Source organism: Microcaecilia unicolor, chromosome 6 (assembly GCF_901765095.1).
Source record: "Microcaecilia unicolor chromosome 6, aMicUni1.1, whole genome shotgun sequence".
Lineage (NCBI taxonomy): Eukaryota > Metazoa > Chordata > Amphibia > Gymnophiona > Siphonopidae > Microcaecilia > Microcaecilia unicolor.
Window position 1 is genome coordinate 321,934,238 of NC_044036.1, and position 17,880 is coordinate 321,952,117.

General features: G+C 47.6%; 1 protein-coding gene across 1 annotated transcript in view; it reads right to left on the minus strand.

The window, feature by feature from the left end:
• The window catches only part of CA10 (carbonic anhydrase 10), a 483,383-nt gene that overhangs the window by 6,515 nt on the left and 458,988 nt on the right, over positions 1-17,880 (minus strand). Inside the window, exon 5 of the mRNA XM_030206387.1 lies at positions 879-974. Within this exon, the coding sequence (XP_030062247.1) occupies positions 879-974 (96 nt within the window). The remainder of the gene's footprint in view (positions 1-878; positions 975-17,880) is intronic.

Below are 17,880 nucleotides of genomic sequence, written 5' to 3' on the forward strand. Positions count from 1 at the left end.
CTTGGCGGGAAGGTCTCAGGTGCTAACCGGGTGGTAAGTGTCAGCATGCATACACTGCCAATTATCGCCCAGATAGCCACCAAGCGGTAGAAAATAGAAAACATTTTCTGTCGTGCATTTTCTACATGCGTAACAAATGGAATTACCGCACGGGGCATGTGGTAGCCGGGCAATAGTTCCAATTTGACGTGCGTTGGATGTGCGTAGGTGCCTTCGTGCCTTAGTAAAATGGCCTCTGAGAGAAGATAATATTCTAACGCCACCTATATGTCGTTAAAGGTGTTTATCCAGGTAAAAACCCTTTCAAATTGTCCTCATTTAGAAGAACATACTTAGGGCCCTGTTTACTAAGCCGTGTTATAGGCGTGTTAGCATTTTTAATGCAAATTAACCGTGCACGTGCCTACAATATCCCTATGGGTGCCTACATGGTTAGTGCACGTGCTAGTTGTAGGTGCGTTAAAAATGCACAGGAGGAGCAAGAAGAAAGAAGAGCAGGGGGCAGGCAGCGAACGTGGCTGCGCCAGAGACCGCACTGAAGAAGGCTTCGGCTAGCGGGGGTTGGGGACCCCCGCCAGCCAAACCAGGGGTCCGGACAAAAGTTGCGGGGACCCAGGCCCACGTGGCCCCCCGTAGCTACGTCCCTGGCGCTAGCGTTTCTACGGCATGCTAAAATTTAGCACGCTTTAAAGCTAGAGACACCCCTATATTCCTACGGGTGTCTCTAGCATTAGCGCGTGATAAAAACGATAGCGCGCCTATAGTGCGGCTTAATAAACAGGGCCCATAGTAACTATTTTAATATTCTTGTTCTGAAACTGTTTTTATTTTATTTTATTTTTTTCAAAATCTGGTTGGAATTTCTTTTGCCTACTTACCTTAATAAATATTGAAACCACCACCAACCCATTGGGGCTTCTTGCAGCTTCTGTGACGTTCGTATATAACTCATGGTTATAGTGGATTAACTGGACCTAAAGAGAAGGACAAAAGGGTTAAAATGGGAGCGTTCTGCCAAATTTCATTAGAGCTAAAAAAACAAAAAATCAGACTTTACATTTCATCTGATGACCCCCCCGCCCCCACCTCCCCAGCAAAAGAACAGGAGAGAAACGTGTGTTGTTATTTTACCCTACGGAGGAAACAGGGTACAGGAGGCAGAAAGTCATGTGTAACACTGCAGGCAAAATACAGGCGATCGTTGCTCTTTGTTTTGGCCTGTATCTTGTGGAGAATGATGATGGCGAGAAAACGTGCCAAATCTGTAGACACCAGGCAGTTAAGAACTTTATTTCCTTTTTTTTATTACTGGCACAAATCATGCTTGGAGTTTTCTACAATAAATTCAAATTTTGAAAACAGTAGCAAACAGTCTTTAAAGGGAATGCTGGGGACATTAAATATTAACACGTTCTCTTAGGAATGTGATAATTCTCCTACTACCCAGAACAAAATCCCTCTTTGTTCCCCAGTTTGTTTTCTTGTATGATGACAGGGCTTCCCAAAGCCTGGGGACCCTACAACTAGATGGGTTTTCGGGATATGTACAATGAATATGCGTTAGATAAATTTGCATATACAGAGTCTCGAGTGTATGCTGCAAACTTTTTCATTGTCGTTGTAGATACCTTGACTGGTTGTGAGGTCCTCAGGACCAGGGGCGTAGCCAGACAACAGATTTTGGGTGGGCCTAGACAAGAAGTGTGTGGGCACCAAGTGTTCTCCCCTCACCACCACCACCAAACAAATATCTCAGCTGGCGGGAAAATGCCACTCTGCAGCAGGCATGTGCTGAAAACTGAGAATGTGCAGGTGTCGGTATCGTGGAGAGTAGCGTTTTTGTTCCCATCGGGGGAAAGACTTCAGCTGGTGGAGCCTAGAATCCCCACCAGCTACTGCTAAAAGTGTGTTACTGTTGGGTGGGCTTAAGCACTAAGTGGGTGGGCCCTGGCCCACCCAGGCCCACCTGTGGCTACGCCACTGCTCAGGACAGGTTTAGGATACCTTCACCTACAAGAGCACTGAATACACCACAGTTTCAGACGAGTACCTGGTAAATAATACTTCTCAATTAGAATAGAAAGGCCAGTACACCAGTGGCGTAGCTATGTGGGCTCACGGGGGCCTGGCCCCCCCCAAAATTTCCTCTGGACCCCTGGTTTTTCTGGCAGGGGTCCTCAACCCCCGCCAGCTGAAGCCTTGTCCAGCGCCGGTCTCTGGCGCCGCCACGTTGCCTGCCCTGCGCTGTCTTCCCCTCACGTCCGGCACGCTCCTTTAGTGAAACTAAGCACGCTCAATTTCACTAAAAGGAGCATGCAGGGCATGAGGGGAAGAGAGAGCAGGGCAGGCAATGCGGTGGCGCCAGAGACTGGTAGTGGACAAGGCTTCAGCTGGCTGGGTTTTGGGACCCCCACCAGCCAAGGTATTTGCTGTGGCAGTGGGTGGGGAGCGGCAGGGAGGCAGACCAAAATGTGGAACCCAACTTGGGCTCTGGCCCTCTCCCACTGTGAGGTCTGGCTGTACCCCTGCAGTACACTGAGGTGAAATACAGTACAGTGTCGATCATCCGACCTTCGTTGATCCGACCATCCGGCATATCTGACATACATCCGGTGACGTTACGGAGTCCTTGTTAAGCAGCTCATGGTTTCTCTTTCCTTTTTCTGGTGTAGTACAGAGGGAAGTTTCACACCTGAGACAAGTAGTTTTGAACCCGGGGCCCTGCTTTTACCGCAAATGGGAGCTGGGACCCTGCTTTTTCTGCAAAACAGCACTGCTGTGACCCAGGTTACCGTTGTTTTCTGCATTATTCAACTTTTCACTTATCCAACAATGGGTTAGTCCCGTTTATGTTGGAAAATCCAGACTTTACTGTAATATGGACCGTTAATGCGTGTTAATTATCTCATGTTAACAGCCCAAGCTAAATAACATAGTAACATAGTAGATGACGGCAGAAAAAGACCTGCATGGTCCATCCAGTCTGCCCAACAAGATAACTCATATGTGCTACTTTTTGTGTATACCCTACTTTGATTTGTACCTGTGCTCTTCAGGGCAGAGACCGTATAAGTCTGCCCAGTACTATCCCCGCCTCCCAACCACCAGCCCCACCTCCCACCACCGGCTCTGGCACAGACCCTATAAGTCTGCCCAGCACTATCCCCACCTTCCAACCACCAGCCCTGCCTCCCAACCACCGGCTCTGGCACAGACCTTATAAGTCTGCCCAGCACTATCCCTGCCTCCCAACCACCAGCCCCCACCTCCCAACACCGGCTCTGGCACAGACCGTATAAGTCTGGCCAGCACTATCCCTGCCTCCCACCACCGGCTCTGGCACAGACCGTATAAGTCTGCCCAGCACTATCCCTGCCTCCCAACCACTAGCCCTGCCTCCCGCCACCGGCTCTGGCACAGACCGCATAAGTCTGCCCAGCACTATCCCAGCCTCCCAACCACTAGCCCCGCCTCCCACCACCGGCTCTGCTCTCTGTCTGGCATTAAACAAATAATCATAACCACACCTCCTGAAGGAGATTTATGTCTGAGTTTACATGTTTATATTATAACGCAAATGATTTACATATGCATAACAGCTGATTTTCATAATTATTTAGCTCATGGCCTAGTTTGTACAGATTTTCTACCAACGTTCGTTATATTTAAATACTGCGCAGCAAAAATATCAATACTGCATTTTTGAACATTATCCCTCAGATTCTGAATAGGTCATCCAAATTTGGATCTGCGCATAAAGTAATTAGTCAATTAGGTGCTAACAATCAATTATCGGGGTTGACAACCACTTCATTGGCAGTAATTAGGAGTTACGCTTGGATCTGTTCTACGCCCTATTCTATATCATGCGTGCCTAAATTTCATAGCATGCAACTCCAAAGGGGGCGTGGCCATGGGAGGGTCAGGGGCGTTCCCAGAAATTAGGCGCAATGTTATAGAATACCTGCATTTGCATGACAAACTGCCATCAGTCGTGCACGACCATTTACACCAGCTTTTGGCAGACATAAGTGCTCGCACCCAAAGTTAGACATGAGAAGCACGCCAAGCAGCTCTGCACAGAGCACCCTTTACTGAATTCTATCGGCACGGATCATAAGTGTTCCTAACTGTGGGCACCATGTACTGAATCTGGCCCTATGAGGGTACTTCTATAACAGGCACCTACTGTAGGCACTGATTATGGCACCTATTTTAAGCCTATTCTACAAAGAAAATGAGGCTCCTCTTCACAGAATACCAGAGCTTGTGGCAGAGAACACATGTACAGCTTGGCGAGACCACTTACATCAGCCCTAGAGTTGGTATAAACGCGACTAAATTATAGTATTCTATAATTTACTGTATTCATGCGCATTCCACCCAAGCTCTACCCAAAATTTCGCCCATGCTCCAGCCAAAATCCACCCATTCTCCTCTCAAACTCCACCCACGATCCACCCAAACTTCACTCATGCTCTATCCAAACTCTGCCCATGCGCCAGCCAAACTCCGCCCATGCTCCACCCAGCATTCATGCTCCACCAGAACTCCGCCCATGCCCCACCCAATCTCCACCTAATTTCCACCCATGCTCCATCCAAATTCTGCCTTTGCTCCATCCAAACTGCACCTGTGCCCCACTCAGTCTCCATCCATGCTCCACCCAAATGCCCATGCTCCATACAAACTCCACCCGTGCTCCACCCAAACATTCATGCTCCACCAGAACTCCGCCCATGCCCCACCCAATCTCCACCTAATTTCCACCCATGCTCCATCCAAATTCTGCCTTTGCTCCATCCAAACTGCACCTGTGCCCCACTCAGTCTCCATCCATGCTCCACCCAAATGCCCATGCTCCATACAAACTCCACCCGTGCTCCACCCAAACATTCATGCTCCACCAGAACTCCGCCCATGCCCCACCCAATCTCCACCTAATTTCCACCCATGCTCCATCCAAATTCTGCCTTTGCTCCATCCAAACTGCACCTGTGCCCCACTCAGTCTCCATCCATGCTCCACCCAAATGTCCATGCTCCATACAAACTCCACCCGTGCTCCACCCAAACATTCATGCTCTATCCAAACTCCATCCCTGCACCATCAAACCACAGCATATACTTTCCCGCTAGCTGGTATTCTCTAAGAGGTCATTATAATGCGAATGAGGCCACTTACATATGCAAATGACTAGAATACTGCCATTAATGCATGTTCCTGCCACCTAGAATGAGTTAGCTTTTTATAAAATTACCCCCTGGAGACAGTTCTATAAATTTGCGCCTCCATTTAGGTGCATGCTACCATCAATTTTACAATGGCTTCTGTGCAACAAAATGCCATTCTAGAATACTAGCATAAATTTGCATGGGCGCACATCGACGGCAGGTGGAACTGAGGGCACCCAGTGATGCACATAAATTATGTGTGTCACTTGGAGACATGCCCGTGGCCTGCCCATGTTCCACCAATGTCTATGTCCCCCCTGCACTTACACGCTATTCCTGAAATTCTATAAATGTCGCTTAAAACTGCACATGCAAATTTGGACAGGCACCCAATTTGCGCATGCAATTTAATTGAATGAGCCATTTAGCGCTGATAATTGGCTGCTAATAATCAATTATCAGCATTAATTGGCATTACTTGAAACTTACGTGCACATTTTTGGTCACGGGTATCCATGCATAAATTTTACGAGTGGCTCCAAAAAGGGTGGTGGGGGCAGCTATGGAAAGGTCATGGGCAGATCAGGGCCGTTTCTACAATTTATGCGTGCTGTTATAGAATATGGGGTATCCACTCTGGAGCTCAGATCAGGGATTTTCTTTCTCCATGAACAACAGACTCGGAATGTTTCCTCCTTCTGGGCAGCGATAGTCTTCTCTCCAGCAGCGGATCCCTTAGGAGCAGCTCCCTAGAGCAGTGGTTCCCAAACTTGGTCCTGGAGGCATCTCAGCCGGTCAGGTGTTCAGGATATCCACAATGAATATTCTTCAGAGAGATTTGCATGCAATTCCTCCACTGCATGCAAATCTCTCTCATGATTATTCATTGTGGATATCCAGAAAACCTGACTGGTTGGGGTGCCTCCAGGATCAGGTTTGAAAACCATTGCTCTAGAGGGTAATGCCAGAACCATCATCACAAGGACTTCACTGTGTGGCTCTCTACAACCACAAGAGGAACACTGAGGCTTGTGTCTGTTCTCTCTAGCTCAGTGTTGCCAGATGGAAATAAATTGTCAGGCCCAAAGCCAGCCCCAAACCGCATAAAGTCAATCTGCATGTGAATGACATCATTAATAAATATTAATGAGTCTATTTGCATACAAATGACATCATTAAGCCCGCCTCCGTGGGGCTTCTACTGGCCGCGGCAGTGGGAAAACTAGGCAACCCGTGGCCGATGGCTGCGGGAAAAACCCCGCAGCAGCTGAAAAAACCACCGGCGGGGCAACAAGAAGCCGCCCAAAATCCCGCAACCTGCACGCGGCGTGAAAAAGCCACAGCGGGTCGTGGAAAGGAGCCCAATTGGGCGGGAAAACTGCCCATCTGGCAACACGTTCTGTCCTTTGACCAGAATAATCCTGAATGTCTCTAATCAACACCCTGGACTATACCACTGTCATTACTCCTAAAGGGAAGTTCCATAGCAAATGGTTTAGTCCACTCACTACACTGCCAATCGTAATATGCCATCCATTGGTCAGTACTCCATGGATACATGGGCTCTTGTCGGCAGCCATTTTCCATGTGTAAAATATGTTTTACATGAGGAAAATGTTTTATATTACTCCCACTTCCCTTCCAACACTGCAGTGAATTTTTGTCAATTGAACAAAGGAAAAAAAAAGCATTTAAAAAAGCCAGCAGTATAAATACGCATTGAGGAAGCAGAGAAGTCACATTGTGTTGTGCTCTGAAGGTCTTCTGAAACATTAATGAGGGGTTTTTATTAAAGAACCATGGGAGGTTAGAGACTCATTAATCATCAGCTTCCGATATCTCGAACTTTTCGAACTTTCTGCACCTTAACGAGGAACTTTGTCTGCACTGCTGACTCTCCTTATGTGTGTGTTCATTGGCAAATGTATTCAGAAGCAGAGAGGGACCAGGACCTGAGGCTTAGGGTTTCTGCAATCTGTTCTGGTGATGCCATGGCCAGTCAGGTTTCCAGTTGCTCCACAGTGAATATGCATGAGACACATTTGCCAATATTGGGAGACTTGGTCTATGCAAATGTATCTCAGGCATATTCACTGTGGATAGCATGAAAACCCGTGTAGCTGTGGAGTTACCTGGGTAAATAGTGACCTTGCTGCCTCTGGTTGTTTCAGCAACTTAAACATAGTAGAAGATGGCAGAAAAAAACACTCAGGTGGCCCATCCATTTGACCCATGCTGCAAAGGATATATGCCAGCTGTAGGCCAGAGGGCATGACAACTTAAGGACTTTTGGTCTTACTGGATAACTTTTATGATCTTCTCCCATTTGTAGACTCTCATATTGGGCACCAGAGCACGCAAAATGCCAAATGTAGCTCACATATAACACTTTCCCTTCATGTGTTTAACAAGGCTTTTTAATGGGAAAGGGAAATGGGACTTGATATACCGCCTTTCTGAGGTTTTTGCAACTACATTCAAAGTGGTTTACACATATTCAGGTACTTATTTTGTACCAGGGGCAATGGAGGGTTAAGTGACTTGCCCAGAGTCACAAGGCGCTGCAGTGGGAATTGAACTCACTTCCCCAGGATCAAAGTCCACTGCACTAACCACTAGGCTACTCCTCCACTCATTCCACCAATAAGAGCCAACCTCATCAGTGATGTCACAATGGCTTGATTGCCCAATACTTGGCTCACTTCTGATATTGTGATGTCATAAGGGAAAGGGAAATGGGACTTGATATACCGCCTTTCTGAGGTTTTTGTAGCTACATTCAAAGCAGTTTACATATATTCAGGTACTTATTTTGTACCAGGGGCAATGGAGGGTTAAGTGACTTGCCCAGAGTCACAAGGCGCTGCAGTGGGAATTGAACTCACTTCCCCAGGATCAAAGTCCACTGCACTAACAACTAGGCTACTCTTCCACTCCCAATGACCTAAACAACTACCAACCAGCCTGAACCAAGGTATTTTAACAGTCAAACATGTTTCTGCTATCTACTCAGTACCCGATTTATGCTCCTAACTTTGAGACTTATGCTCCTATCTTGTCCTCTTTGAAAATTTACTTGGGTTGAGTTTATAAATATATACTCACGGAGATCGATATTCAAGGTGATTTAACAGGCCAGAAATGGCTTCTGGCCAGTTAAATCACTTGTTCAGGGCCAACCATTAATTTTCAGTAGCACTTAACTGGCTAGTGCCACCGAAAATGAGCAGTTAGCGCCAAACTCAAAATTGGCTATTTTGGAGGTGTTTGGGTGGTAGAGTTGGCACTTGGCTACTTAAGTGTTGATATTCTTAACCGGCCAAAGTAGGGTTATCATATTTGCGGAAACTAAGAAAGAGGACAGAAAAAAAAATAAAAATGGTTGCTATCTTTGCTAAAGAAATATTTAATCGTGTTCTTTAGTTAATGAACACACATCAAACAATGACTTACAGTACAGCAGTAGATAATCTACTTTTCAAAAACTTCAGGATTTGAGTTTGACTGAGTCTGAGCCCAAGCGAAGAGTGCATATCCCTCAACAACTTTGTCTGGCTTCTGAGATCAGGGGCGTAGCCAGACTTCAGTGGGAGGGGGGTCCAGAGCCTGAGGTGAGGGGGCACATTTTAGCCCCCCCTGGCGCTACCAAACCCCCCCCGTCATTGCCAACCCCCCCCGCCGCCACCACCAACTTTGACCCCCCTGCCGACGACCCTCTCGACCCCCCTCCCGCCGCCAACCCTCCCCTGCCGCCGCCTACCTTTGCTGGCGGGGGACCCCAATCCCTGCCAGCCAAGGCCCTCTTCTTCCGGCACAAGGCTTCGTTCTGTTTCTGGGACGTCAGACTCAGAAATAGAATGAAGCCTTGCGCCAGAAGAAGAGGACCTCAGGTGGCAGGGGTTGGGGTCCCCCGCCAGCAAAGGTAGGCAACAGCGGGTTGGCGGCGGGAGGGGGGGGTCGAGAGGGTCATCGGCAGGGGAGTCCAGGGCTAAACCTACAGAGGCCCAGGCCCCCATGGCCCCACGTAGCTACGCCACTGTCTGAGATACTTGTGAAAGTCTTTGCATGACATTTGCTTAAAGTTGTGCCTGCACAAACAAAATCCCTTTTACAGATTCAACCAACAGGAGAACAGAGAGAGGATCAGCAATGCCTTTCTGTGTCTTTAAGCACCCCTACTGACTAATAGAACAGAGATGGTTTCTCTCATTATGTGGGTAGGTGTGTTGGTCATAGGCACATAAAAGAAGAAGAGGACATTTCCCTAAAAATTAAAAATCCTGGAGGACATATCTTAAGAAGTCCAAAAAGAGGGTATGTCCGCTTAAAAGAGGACATATTGGTAACCCTAGGCCAAAGTAACTACATAAATAGGACCATGTAAAAGTCAGTTCTATGTTTATGCAGTGCCCCATATCTGGTTAACTGCTGAATATTGCACTTAACCGGCTCCGCAAACCCCAAAATTCAGGGGTCCCTTTACCAATCTGCGGTAAAAAGGGCCCTGCGCTAGTGGGGGGAGGGAGGAGGGGTTTTTGCCGCATGCTGAGGCCCTTTTTATTGCAGCAGGTAAAAAGGCCCAAAACCAAAAAAGACATGGCCCTACGGTAAGATTGCTCTTACTGAGTGACCATGCAGGGAGGAGCTCTTGTCGCCACCCACTGAGGTGGCAGTAAGGGCTCCCGTGCTAACCTGGCAGTAACCTGGTAGCATGCGGTGCTGGTCAATTACCGCTGGGTTAGCGCCGTACTAGCGTGGGAAAAGGTGTGTGGGGGCTTGAACTACTACCAGCACCTGCGTTGGGCCATCAGTAGCTCCAGATTAGCGTTCAGTAAGCTCATTAATCCCTATGAGGAAAGGCTAAAGCGGCCAGGGCTCTTCAGCTTGGAGAAAAGGCGGCTGAGGGGAGATACGATAGAGGTCTTGTAGAAATATGCTAGCCCTTGCTCTCAGTAAAATACACCTCTATAAAATAATGAGTGGAGTTGAACGGGTAGATGTGAAGCGTCTGTTTACGCTTTCCAAAAGTACTAGGACTAGGGGGCATGCGATGAAGCTACAATGTAGTAAATTTAAAACGAATCGGAGAAAATGTTTTCTTCACTCAACGTGTAATTAAACTCTGGAATTCGTTGCCAGATAATGTGGTAAAGGCGGTTAGCTTTGCGGAGTCTAAAAAAGGTTTGGACAGCTTCTTAAAGAAAAAGTCCATAGACCATTATTAAATGGACTTGGGGGAAAATCCACTATTTCTGGGATAAGCAGTATAGAATGTTTTGTGCTTTTTTGGGACCTTGCCAGGTATTTGTGACCTTGATTGGCCACTGTTGGAAACAGGATGCTGGGCTTGATGGACCTTTGGTCTTTCCCAGTATGGCAATACTTATGTACTTATGTTTGGTTTCCCGCTGCTTTGGAAAAGGGCCCCTCAATGCTGAAGCCCGGGCATGGCCTGGCATTGAATTTCTGTGCATAATGCTGGCGGTAGTCAGAGAAATACCAGGGGGGGGGGCCCTTTTACTAAGGTGCATAGGCGTCTACGCGCATCCAACGCACATCGATTTGGAACTACCATCCGGCTACCGCGTGCCTCGAGGCGGTAATTCCATTTTTTACGCTCGTTCTATACTTGCGGCAGAAAACATTTAAAAAAAATTTGCTACCACGTGCCACTAACTGGGCAGTATTCGGCTGTGCACGCGTGCTGATGATTACCGCCTGATTAAAGCGCGAGATCTTACCACTAAGTCAACGGTGGCGGTAAGGTCTCAGGCCCAAAATGGACGTGCACCAATTTTCTGCATGTCCATTTTCGGCCCCCTCAAAAAAAAAGCCTTCTGCCGCGTCCTGCACCAAAGGAAATTGCATCAAAGGCAGCAGGTTGCAGCAGAGGGAAAACCCAGAGGGTGGCTGAAGGCAGTCTATCATGCTGCTTCCGGCAACCGGTGTAAACTTTACCGGGCTGTGAGTGAATGAGAGTGGTGAGAGAGTAGTGCCTGACCCATGGGGGTGGGGGGGGGGGGGAGGAGCGAGAACAGACTGGGGTGGGGATGGGCGCTGCGTACGCTTTGTAGCGCTATAGAAATGCTAAATAGTAGTAGTAGTAGTAGATGAAGAGGCTTAACCTGAAGACTGGGCACGATCAGAGGCTGGGTATTTTGGCACCCGGTGCCATGGGCTAGAGCTTCAGCTGGTCCAATGATTAAGATGGCCCCGTCTACCCCAGTGGTTGTGAATGCTGCTTCCGTAATATACCCAACACTCCAATTTTCTTTATTCCTTCTTTCTTTCTTTCTTTCTTTTTTTAAATAAAATGAATGAGCAACAGAAAAATTCGAGTCTGGCCCATCATTTGGCAGTGTGTATTTTTGAACAAGCTCATGATCTCGGGTTGCTGGCAGCTTGAGCAGAATGCTGTTTATATACAGGGTTCTGCACGGTGCAAAGTATTTGTCAAATAAAACATGAAACACTCAGGCAATCAACAGGATTCAGCTCCCATGCTGTTGCTGCTAAGCTGGAGTGCCCTCATGTGATCCATCTGTGCTCTCCTTTCAATTTCAAGCCAACAACAGAACCTGCAGCCCATGGGAAATGGTCTTAGAACATTTTGCATTACAGTGCTACAATGGATGAGCAAAAGAAAAAGGGTGGGGCGGGTGGGGACAAGATTGCATCTTTTGACACATCACATTCTTTCCCTGGCACATATATTTCAGTAAGGGATGCAGAACCACTGTGCAGCGCAGAACTGTATTTAACAAGTTCGACTTGCCATGCTAATCACCGTGCTGGACCTCCAGAACTGAAGCTGTCTTGCAGCAGGGGCACATTAGATTTGGAACCTAGTTTGGGGTGGGCTTGGAGGGGGCTGGGGAGTGGGGCCCCCCAATATTGTAGGAGGTAAAGGCAACATGTCTTTCTTACCCTTTGCCCCTGCTTTTCCCCAAAGTAAGTAGACACACTACACCGATAATACCCTAACAGAATAAAATCCCCTTTCCAATAGACATGTCACGCTCTTTACCTGTTCTCTGTGGTCTTCAGCAGCACTCCATGTCAAGAAAGATCTGTTTACTTCCTGGAAACCCAGCACTTTTTTTTTATAGCTCTGCAACAGGGCGCTAGCTGATGTCATCACTTCCTTTTGGTAGTATTTAAGGAAGTTCATGTCTCCCAGCCAGTGCCTGTGTAACAGGTCTCATAAGAGTTGTCTAGTGTCTATTGCAGCCTTGTTCCAGTTTGTCTCCTGTTCTTCCCTATGTCTTGTTCTAGACCTGCTCCTGCTCTGTGTTCCTGTCTTCCTGTTCCAGCCCTGCCCAGGTATCTTGACTGCTACCAGTCAGCGCCTAGCCAGCCTTCGGGTTGGCTAGGTAGCATCAACTTGGCTGCAGCCCAACGGCCCATGCGACAATACATTCATCAAGGCTGAGTAGGGTCCTCATGAGCTAGGGTTACCATATGTCCGGATTTACCCGGACATGTCCTCTTTTTGAGGACATGTCCGGGCAACCGGGCAGGTTTTGCCAATCTGCCCGTTTGTCCGGATTTCTGGACAAACGGGCAGGCTAGTGGGTGGGCCGTCCTATAGGGCGGCCCGCCCACCAGCCTGCCCATTTGTCCAGAAATCCGGACAAACGGGCAGATTGCTAGCCTCCCCTCCCCTTACTTACTACTGCCCTGGTGGTCTAGTGACCTCTTCCGCCTTCGGGGCAGGAAAGAGCCCCCTCTTTCCTGCCGGAGCGCTGCCCTGCATACATCCTTCCTGTTCGTGATCTCGGCGCTGATTCAAAATGGCCACCGAGAGTTGAAGTCTCGCGAGGTCACTTCGACTCTCTTTCCTGCCCCGAAGAGGTCACTAGACCACCAGATCAGTAGTAAGGTAAGGGGAGGGAGGTGATGGGGAGGGGGAGTGACGGGGTGTGTGACAGCGGGGAGGGGAAAATGTGACAGGGGGTGAAGCAAGAGTGTGAAAGGGGGTGGGTGGGTGTGAAAGGGGGCGGGGCAGTGTCCTCCTTTTTGGGGGGCAAAATATGGTAACCCTATCATGAAGGAAGCAGGAAAACTAGAGGTTTTTCTCTCAAGGGCAACTTCTCCAAATGGGTTAATTTAGTGCATGTAAAAAAACCTTACAATTTGACTTTTCCTCAAAAAACTACCCCAGTTGAGGCTTCATTTTTATTTACATTTTTTTTGTAATCTTAGCTATGGTGTCCTCAATAACAGTTTTTTGAGCAAAAGTCAAATTGTAAGCTTAGTTTTGTGCATACCATGACAGGAATTTATTTAACTTCCATTTTGCTCACACCTTTCTCAGTAGTAGCTCAAGGTGAGTTACATTCAGGTACACTGGATATTTCTCTGTCCCGGGAGGGCTCACAATCTAAGTTTGTACCTGAGGCAATGGAGGGTTAAGTGACTTGCCCAAGATCACAAGAAGCAGCAGTGGGGTTTGAACTGGCCACCTCTGGATTGCAAGACCCGTGCTCTAACCACTAGGCCACTCCTCCATAAACCTCACTCCTAAACTGGGGCATATGGCATATTATCTCAGTCTCATAAATTTACTGCTAATACTCACCAAAGTATTTACATTAAGCCAAAGAGAGCTTTCCTCTGGAGTTCATAAGATGTAACATGTATAGGTGAGCTTGGAAATTCTTTTTGATCAGGCCTGTGACAGCCAAAACAATGAGAAATATTCCTCTGTTTCTCTGCCACATTTTCTTGGTGCTTGAGGATCTTCTCTCTCTCTCCATGTGATTACTGAGCTATGATTCCAGTTGCTGAAAGCACTTTAATTATAATTGACTATAATCTAACTATATAAATGAGAGGTGACAGACTCACCCGCAAATGCGCAGTAGAGAGCAGCTGTTCTGCGCATGCGTGGCACGTCACAGGTCTCTCCCAATGTCAGCTGATCATAACCGCAACACCTACTACTACTTATCATTTCTAATGCGCTATACTAAACATACGCAGCGCTGTACAGCGACCCTCCTCTCTCCCCTGCCCCCTCCAGCCACCCATGTCCAGCAACTCTTCTCTCTCCCCTGCCCCCCTCCAGCCACCCATGTCCAGCGACCCTCCTCTCCCCCTGCCCCCCTCCAGCCACCCATTTCCAGCGACTCTCCTCTCTCCCCTGACCCCCCTCCAGCCACCCGGTTGTCTAGCGAATTCTTCGGGGCAGGCAGGAAAGATCCCCAGTCTTGCCTGCTGCCGGTGCTGACTCTCCCCCGCTGCTGGATCGCTCTTCAAAATGGCCGCCGAGACTTCAGCAGAAGTCTTGCAAGGCCGCCCTGAAAGTCTCGGCGGCCATTTTGAAGAGCGATCCGGCAGCGGGGGAGAGTCAGTGCTGGCAGCAGGCAGGCAGGCAGGCAGGCAAGACTGGGGATCTTTCCTGCCTGCCCCGAAGAATTTGCTGGACAACCTGGGTGGCTGGAGGGGGGGCAGGGGAGAGAGAGGAGAGTTGCTGGACATGGGTGGCTGGAGGGGGGGCAGGGGGAGAGGAGGGTCACTGGACATGGGTGGCTGGAGGGGGGGCAGGGGAGAAAGGAGAGTCGCTGGACATGGGTGGCTGGAGGAGGGGGGGCAGGGGAGAGAGGAGGGTTGTAGTATATAAAAGCGTACTGTAGACATCCACTCTCATTTCTTGCTTTGGCTATTTCATTACATTTTTCACAACAAAAATGTCGCCTGTTTTAACGGGCTTTACGGCTTGTTTCTCTATCAATAAAATGGTTAACTTCCTGTTGTAGAAATAGAGTAGTCTATCCTCCCCCCTCCAATTAATAAGAACCTAAGGGGTCCTCTTACATAGCGGCGGTAAACCCAAAGCGGGCTTACCGCTCGCTCTTCTGGGACTATCGCTGGCCCAATGTGGCTGCTGGCGGTAGTCCCGCCCCGAGCACGCGCCATTTCTGGGGGATAAAGAAAACTGCCGGAAATGGCTTTCAAGGCGATAACCCGGCGGTTACTGCCGGGTTAGCGCGGGAGCCCTTATCACCACCTCAGTGAGTGGCGGAAAGGGCTCCCTGCCGCAGGGCCATGTGCTGGGGGCTTGTTTAGCTGCTGCGGTAAAAAGGGTCCAGGCGTGCGGGAAAAACGGCCCCCACCGCTTTTTCCCGCAGCTTGGTAAAAGGACCTCTAAATGATTACTTTTGTTTTTCATTAATGTTTTGAACTAAGTGCAAACTGATCTTTAAAAAAGACCCAACAAACCAACAAATCTGTTTTTTTTTTTGTGACACACTTTGCAGCATGAGATAGAGTTTTCACAAGAGAGTGGTTAAAAATGCCTGAACTAATGGGTCGTAAACTTCTCATCCCTAGGAAGCATCTAATTCTTTATTTTCTTTAGAGACCCATCACTAATACATACTGAGTTTAGAAAATTCAAAAAAATTTTTATGAGGAAGAAGGATTAAAAACAATTGAACCACTGACACTAGCTGTTTGCGTTCCGGTGGACATCTTCATTAGGAACAACAAAAGACATTTGAACTGAACTCATTTCCTTCTTTAAACCGTACCCACTGAATCCCTCCCAAGGTAAAAGCAGCAATTTATTCACGGATGCCGAGATTTTAATTCACCTTCTGCTGCTTGCAGCATCGGAACTAATTCTCCGAAAAAGGAACGAAAGCTTTAACCAGCTTTAGAGCATAGATTTAAGGCCCTACCCTAAATAGTAGAAAAATAATCTGATGTTTTATTAATTGGCTATAATGCTTGTCCGCAGTTTCGTCTGTCTTGTCCGCTCCTCCGTCACAGCTTCTTGAACTTCATCCCTCAAATTAGGCAGGGATCCTAGTAATGATGTAGTATGGTTGTCATTTTTGAGAAGGAGAGTAGGCTAATTTAGCAAGAAATATTAGTATTAGACACAATTCTATTATCCACGCATTCTTTATTAATTAATCCATAGATCTAGCTGTCATTGGGTTATTCTATGTAGCATGCGCTTGTAGTGGAGGAATGCATGTACTCTGTTTTGTAAATTGAAGCAGTAAATTCCCAATGACCACCTAAGATTTCAAGCCATTCACTCTGCATTTTATCACTTTACCACGGCTGCAAAATTAAAGTTGGTTGAAAAGATGAATTCAATTTAATACGAGGAAATGGTCGAATGCTGAAAAATATCAGGCTTCCAATCACTGTAGAGATGTTTAAAGTTTTTCTTTTTGGCGCATTAAAACATGTTGAAAAACTTGGCGAGACTTGTGCTGCCATTGCAAAATCCATTAAAAAAATGTTTTTAAAAAATGTTAGAGACTGTCAAAACGAGTAAGGTCACTTTAAGGGGGAAGTTATCAACACAGGCTACTGTTAAGTTGGAATATTTTAGCACAGGTCCCATTTTCTACAATGAGACCCTCCAGCTTATAATTGAAAAAGAAAAACGCCTATATTGCGACCCAAATCGGGAGATAGACGTTTATCTCACAAAAACGAATAAAGCGGTATAATCGAAAGCCGAATTTGGACGTTTTCAACTGCACTCCGTCGCGGATGCGGACAAAGTTGATGGGGGCGTGTCAAAGGCGTGGTGAAGGCGGAACTGGGGCGTGGTTATCGGCTGATCAGAGATAGGCGCCTTTCGCCGATAATGGAAAATAAATATGCGTTTTTAGCGAGAATTTAGGGCAGTTTTCCTGGACCCTGTTTTTCCACGAATAGGGCCCCAAAAAGTGCCCTAAATGACCAGATGACCACTGGAGGGAGTCGGGGATGACCTCCCCTGACTCCCCCAGTGGTCACAAACCCCCTCCCACCACAAAAATATGCCGTTTCACAACTTTTTATGTTCACCCTCAAATGTCATACCCACCTCCCTGGCAGCAGTATGCAGGTCACTGGAGCAGTTATTAGGGGGTGCAGTGGACGTCAGGCAGGTAGACCCAGGCCCACCCCCCCCACCTGTTACACTTGTGCTGGTAAATGGGAGCCCTCCACACCGCCCCCCAAACCCACTGTACCCACATGTAGGTGCCCCCCTTCACCCCTTAGGGCTACAGTAATGGTGTAGACTTGTGGGTGGTGGGCTTTGAGGGGGATTTGGGGGGCTCAACACCCAAGGGAAGGGTACTATGCACCTGGGAGCTCTTTTACCTTTTTTTTTGTTTTTGTAAAAGTGCCCCCTAGGGTGCCCGGTTGGTGTCCTGGCATGTGAGGGGGACCAGTGCACTATGAATCCTGGCCCCTCCCACGAATAAATGCCTTGGATTTATTCGTTTTTGAGCTGGGCGCTTTCATTTTCCATTATCGCTGAAAAACAAAAACGCCCAGCTCACAAATTGTCGAATAAAACATGGACGTCTATTTTTTCCCAAAATACGGTTCGGTCCGCCCCTTCACGGACCCGTTCTCGGAGATAAACGCCCATGGAGATAGACGTTTTCGTTCGATTATGCCCCTCCCTATGTCCAATTTTAGGTGTGAGGACTTATGCCTGCTGAAACCTGGTTTAAATCATCATGCCCAACTGATGGAAAATCCAAGTATTCTATAACATTGATCCTAATTTCTGGGAATGCCACTGACCCACCCCATGCCCCCTTTTGCGTTGCACGCTATAAAATTTAGGTGTGAATGTTATAGAAAAAATGTAGGAAAGACATATGTGTGTGTAACTTCATATTACTATCAATTAAGTTCCAATGAACTCTAAAAATTCTGAGAAGGTCTGAGAGAAGAAGAC